The following is a 5,731-nucleotide window of genomic DNA, read 5'->3' as shown; positions in this document are numbered from 1 at the left end:
GAACTTATGCCAAAAGCTCTGTCCCCAAATTCAAGGACTGATGCTTACAAAGTACATTAAAATTACTTTTATCCTTCAAAAACACCTGTTTAAACAAAAATACCTTAAATCCAAACGGGCCTTTAGCCATATTTGCAAAGATTAATCCTGTTGTTGACTACACACATAATATCGTGGGCTAACGCTTTAGAAGGATCAGCTAGTATCACAATAATATTTTGTTTTCCAAAAAAAAAAAAAAAACTAATTTAAACTTTGGAAAAAGCTTTCCCTGTTTCACTACGGGAATATCAAAGTGTATAATATATGAGAATCGAGCTTAAACATTTGTCTAAATAACTATAAAATGATTTACTTAGAAAGTTTCGCTCATTGTTTGTATTGTAGTTTATTTATAATTTTTTATTTATTTGCATCATTAATATATTTTTTTCAATCATATTTTCATCTCACATACATCATATAAAAAATCTAAAAACATTTTAAAATTAGAAGCTGCGGATTCAAATGTTGCTATCTATGTCGTTTCTTAAATCATACAACTCTCCAACAAAAAAGGACAAAGATTTTACAAAAAAACTACTATAAGATGATTACAACTTACAAGGAAAAATGTAAACCTAAATATTACTATATTGAAGTTAGGTTGGTGCGGAAACAATTGAGATGATTGGCCTTTGGTGGTTTGAAGGTGTAAAGAGGTTCCTGTTTGTTGGAGCTGATGGTGACTGCAGACTTGGTAAAAAAAAAAATAAATAAATAAATGAAGAAAGAGAGAGAATAGTATAGTACTCTTATAAGAGTAGAAAATGGGTTGGCAACGCCACCGCAACTAATTTGTTTCCATTAAAGGAAAGATTCTTTTTCTTTGTTCTCCCGATTCCAAAAGTCAAAATAGTCCGGCCATGTGACAGACTTGAAGGTAGCACTACTCGGAAAGCGTGTGCATCTCTCATTCATGTCATGTGCGCAAGCGTGCAGCTTTCAATCACTTGCAGTCACGAGGTCTTTCCCAAGCCGCAATAACTCGTAAATTCCTCTGCTACTTTAGTTAAAAATTGGTTCCGTCAATTTTTACTGTTCCACTCGAGCCTGCACTTTCCCCCTTCCATTTCAATCAAAGACTTACCCACCATATATTTATTAACTTCCCATCAAGGACTTTGTCTAATTCATCGTCTTGACTAATCTAAATTATGATGTTTGCTTTACTTCGCTTCGGGGTTTGATTAATCCGCGTAAAGTGCAGATTAAAGAAATGCTGCCATCATTATCGTTTTTGATTGGACATTTGGGCTTATGCAAACTCAACACATGGCAGCCGTCCAATTCCTTGGACTCTGAAAGAAAGCTTGATTTGGTGAGCTAATGTCGGAGTAGTTTCTATCACTCTTATATCTGGGTCCTGGTTTTTTTTTAATTGATGTTTTCATACCTTAGACTTAATTTTTTTTATTAAAAAAAAACTTAGTCTTAATTGAATTTGTTAATAGCTAATTTGTTGTTAATAGCTAATTTGTTGTTAAAAGTGCTGTGTTCACTTTTCATTGTATCACAATCAAGAGTCTCATCATTCTTTTTTGAGACCATTCGACTCAAGCCTGCTTATTTATCAACCAAGCCTGGTCAAAGATTAGCTGGAACCCAAAAGCATCGGAGGAGCCTATTATTACATTTATCACCGCTGTTTATATATCACCCCGCCCCCTCCTCAAAATTTTTTTTGCCAAACTGTAGCTTTGATTTCAATACTCGTCTTTCTCCTCTGAAAAATAGAGATATAATTATAATCCGAGCCATGTCATTGAAAAAATTGCAATGATAAAGAGTTCAGAGTTGTAAAGAATCACTTCTCACCACCGAAACTTGAAAATTCAAGGGTCAAGCAATTAGATATGCTCAAATGTCCAGTTAAAAATAGTAGAAAGATTAGACATGGGTCGGTCTGGAATGCAGGCCCATGATCTGTAGATTGCAAGGGATAAGAAATTTAGAAAAACGGGTCACTGTACAACCTTGAAGGTTTGTGGACAGCATGTTTAGAAATGGGTCGCTCTAGCTAGCAACGCTTCAGTGGACCCCATCTTGGCCCAATTTCACAAGCAGCTTGTAATGGATCTAATCGAACCAAGTTCCATTTTCCTCATTTCCTGTCCAATCGGACCAAGCCATTCGGAGTAGTATTTTTCTATTGAAAGCCTTAAAATGATTAGTACTAGAGTGCCTGTTTTCTTTGAGGAGCATAAGATAAGATGATTTTGTTTACTACTATTTATCAACATTGTGTGTGGATGCAAATATGCAATGCTTGTTCATACGAAGGATATCATCTTATGATTGATTGCCCGGCAGAGTTAGACAGAAAAGGGTTCATCTTATGATATGCCTAATCTTGGTTCCAGGAGGTGGGGAGTAAAAAAAAAAAAAAATTACAATCAGAATACATTATTGTACGTATTCCACAAACATTGGATGGAACCGTCACATTTGGCAGCCGGAATTGATCAAGTGGTGTGTATGATGTCCTTATTTTCATGCTTAGTCTGCCATCTTTTCTCCATCTTTGACTTTACAACGGAGGAAACCCAAAAAAAAAAAGTAACGCGCAAGCAACAGCATTTCGTCGGCCTTCGGAAATTCTTAGCAGCTGGGAAGATCTCTAGGAGGTGGACGAACAGATTGATTTGGTCCTTGCCCATTGTCCACCACAAATGCCATCTCAAGTCCCACAAGTGTGTGTGATTCTAGATGGCAATGCATGAACCAAACTCCTGCAAAAGAACAATCAGAATCTTGATTTAAAAAAAAAAAATATTTTTTTGAGGATCAAATCGGTTAATAGTTAAATTTATCTCATTAATGTTGATTTGCAGCAGCCAAAAAAAAAAAAAAAAGAATGTACCAAATTAATGCGATTAGTAAAAAATTTGCCGCAAAGGTGCTGTCCTGCATTTGGTAATAACACGTTACCTGGATTATCGGCCCTGAATCTGACAGCTACCCATCCACCAGAAGGGACTCCAACAGTGTTTCTTTCCACAGGGTCTACAAGATTAAAGTTGCTGGGATCCTTTTCTGGATCGAAATTCCCCAAACCTCTTCCCACGACGAAGAAGTTCATTCCGTGCAAATGAATCGGATGGTTTTCCGGGGTGATCATTGCCGTGTCTTGCAAGACCAGTTGAACTGTCGAGTTAAAGGCGAGTCTGTAAAGCCTCGTACCTTCCATTGTCCTAAGGTTCGTAGGTTGTTCGCCGGTGTAGTTATACCGGATTGGCGGATTCCCCGGAAAATCATCAGCGAAGACACCGCTGATATTAAAGAAATGTGCATTAAGGAGCGAGATCTCTGGCCTGATGAATGAGATGTTATTGAAGTATGCAGCTATTCGCGATCCATGGATGCAAGTGGCACAGGGGTTGAAGCCTAGGCCCATTGTGAAAAGGAGAGAATGATCAACGGTCAAGGGGACTCTGGCAGGGTATCTTTGTGAGTTGAGGCTTTTCAGAGAGTCGACGAATGCTGTAGCCAGAGGAGTTGCATTTCTAGGTGGAAGGTCTGTTAATGTGGTGGCTGCAGATGATTGGGTGCCGGAATAATGCACAGTGGCAGTGGCAGCCGTGTAGTCGATAGGAACGGGCTCCGCCATGAATGGTGAGGCTGCCATCAAGTAGTTGCCCGTACCAAGATCAGCCTCTAAAATGGCATTTGTGGTCTGTCCTGGCGTTATGAAAATGGTGCCTGTTTTGAATGGTTTCACATATGTTGCATCAACCTCAACAACCGTGAGACTGTGGCCGGCAATCTTGAAGAAGAGCTCTTCATTAAGTGCAGCATTGATGATCCTCAGCATATATTTCTTGCCTGGTTCCACCGGAAAACTAAATCCCCCTGTCCAATTTTTTAGGAGAGAAAATATATGGCGATCAAATCCTAAACATTCAATCAAGCTCATTGCAAAGGTAATAGAAGAGAAAGTAGCAGAACAAATTTGCTTTGTACCTTCTGAAGAGCAATTTGAGATAGGCCTTGATTGGCCGTTGATTGTGTATGCATCAGAAACCTGAAATGGAAGGCCTTCTTTCATTGCGCTATTGATCAGCGTCTCGATATCTGACTTCCACCATTCAGCTATGAATTGAACAAGGAAATTTGATTAAACCAGAGCTTTCACATAAAAACAATTGCAACCATATAAAATAAATAATCCATTAAGTTCTTGTTCTCAGCTGATTTTGAAAAATCTTTCTCCTTCTGTTTTCAATAGCTTTTCATATCCTAATTTTGGATTTTTTTTAGCGTAATAAAAAAATTGAAAATCAGAAGCATCTACTTTAGTATTTTTTTTTAAATTCTGATTTTTTGAAAATAATTTTTATACAATCAAAATCAGTTAAGAAGAGGACCTAAGCAGCGAAATAAATAATGCTTCGAAAGTACACTAGAAATGCTTAGAAGTAGGCTATTTTCGCATAAATATTAGTACGACCTAAAATGATGACCACTTCGCTATCCGGGTGGGGAAAAGGGTAGGGCACGCCAAGTTTAGGCAGGATAACAAGTGCGCCGTGGACGGTGGCCCTGAGCCAGCCAATATGAGCGTGCCACCAGAGCGTTCCTCTCTGGTCTGTGATTGTGAAGTTGTACACGTAAGTTTGCCCTGGTTGAATTGGACATTGGGTTATGAATGCCGGCCCGTCCGCCCATCCGCTGCGAAGTTGCTTTATTCCGTGCCTGCCCATGATTGTGTAGATAAAATCCATTTCGTTGCTCTTTTTGAACAGTAGAATAAAAATTAGGCAAAAAGTTAGAAAAAAAAGAAGAAGGATGGATTGATGAACAGTGTTAGACTAACCAGTGGATGGTCAAATTGTACTGGACCTGGTTGACAACCTTGACGAGCAGGTGGTCGTCTTCATTGGCAAAGATTGTTGGACCCGGGAAAAGCCCGTTAACTGTAACTGCAGGCTTAGTTGAGCAGAGTCTTGTAGTGTTCGTCACCATCACCTGCATGCACTCGCAAACCACACCTTATCGTGGCATTTTAATCTCTGAAGTATTTGATTCTTCCATTTTCCAAACTACTACTCGCCAGTTTAAAGCTAAGTGGCGAACACTACAGGGAAATCATTCGAGAATTACTACGTACTAAACAATCCAATTTGTTAGCCTAGCCTTGATTCTTCTGGCCTCTGTGGACTGCCAGCATTATCATTAATGTAAGCTAATTGATGCCTATATGGAACTCATAATTTCAATGAGACCATGCATTTTGAATCTGGGTAAGAAAGTTTAACTCAATGAGTACTGAGTTAGAAGAATTTGGATGACTTACATTGAACTTGTAAATGCGGATCTTGCATTGGATGAATGACGGAAGTAAACAGGCCACCAGCACCAACACTCGAAGCCGAAGCCATGATGATGATGATGATGGTGCCATCTCTCTCTCTTTCTGTGTGTGTGTGTGTGTGCGGGTGTGGATCTTCTTCTAGCTACTAGTTCAATTCTAGTAGTTTAATTTGGTGCGTTACGTTAGATTGAACTTTTAAAGGATCTTTGCTACAATGTCGTTTTAGTTAGATTTGCGGGCGAAAATGACACTCTACAGAGTAGAAAAGGACCGAGGAAAAGTCTACACGTACTGCTCTATTTTTTATATAGTACCTTCTAATTTACAGAAACTAGTTGACTAAGGGATCACTTAGCATGCATATATACATTGTTGTAC

The 5,731-nt window shown here is 38.7% G+C and overlaps 1 protein-coding gene across 1 annotated transcript; it reads right to left on the bottom strand.

Annotated features, from left to right (window-relative positions):
* Positions 1–2,308: 2,308 nt before the first annotated feature.
* LOC113710753 (laccase-4) lies at positions 2,309–5,487 on the bottom strand. The gene is made up of 6 exons (XM_027233877.2): positions 5,336–5,487; positions 4,856–5,007; positions 4,490–4,734; positions 4,003–4,131; positions 2,971–3,891; positions 2,309–2,771 (listed from the first exon to the last, which is right to left on the bottom strand). Exons 1-6 carry the CDS (start codon positions 5,441–5,443, stop codon positions 2,641–2,643), a joined length of 1,686 nt encoding a protein of 561 aa, XP_027089678.1. The 5' UTR covers positions 5,444–5,487; the 3' UTR covers positions 2,309–2,640.
* Positions 5,488–5,731: the final 244 nt, after the last annotated feature.

This window comes from Coffea arabica, chromosome 1e (genome assembly GCF_036785885.1).
Source record: "Coffea arabica cultivar ET-39 chromosome 1e, Coffea Arabica ET-39 HiFi, whole genome shotgun sequence".
Classification (NCBI taxonomy): Eukaryota; Viridiplantae; Streptophyta; class Magnoliopsida; order Gentianales; family Rubiaceae; genus Coffea; species Coffea arabica.
Note: the sequence above shows the minus strand (reverse complement) of the source record. Positions and strands in the feature narration are given on the sequence as shown.

Excerpts from the sequence above, each read along its gene's own strand:
- LOC113710753 (XM_027233877.2), bottom strand. The coding sequence starts at position 5,443 with ATGGCACCATCATCATCATCATCATGGCTTCGGCTTCGAGTGTTGGTG. Across the intron at positions 4,735-4,855 it reads TACAATTTGACCATCCACTG|GCACGGAATAAAGCAACTTC; the intron begins GTTAGTCTAACA and ends AATCATGGGCAG. Across the intron at positions 2,772-2,970 it reads ATTCAGGGCCGATAATCCAG|GAGTTTGGTTCATGCATTGC; the intron begins GTAACGTGTTAT and ends GTTCTTTTGCAG.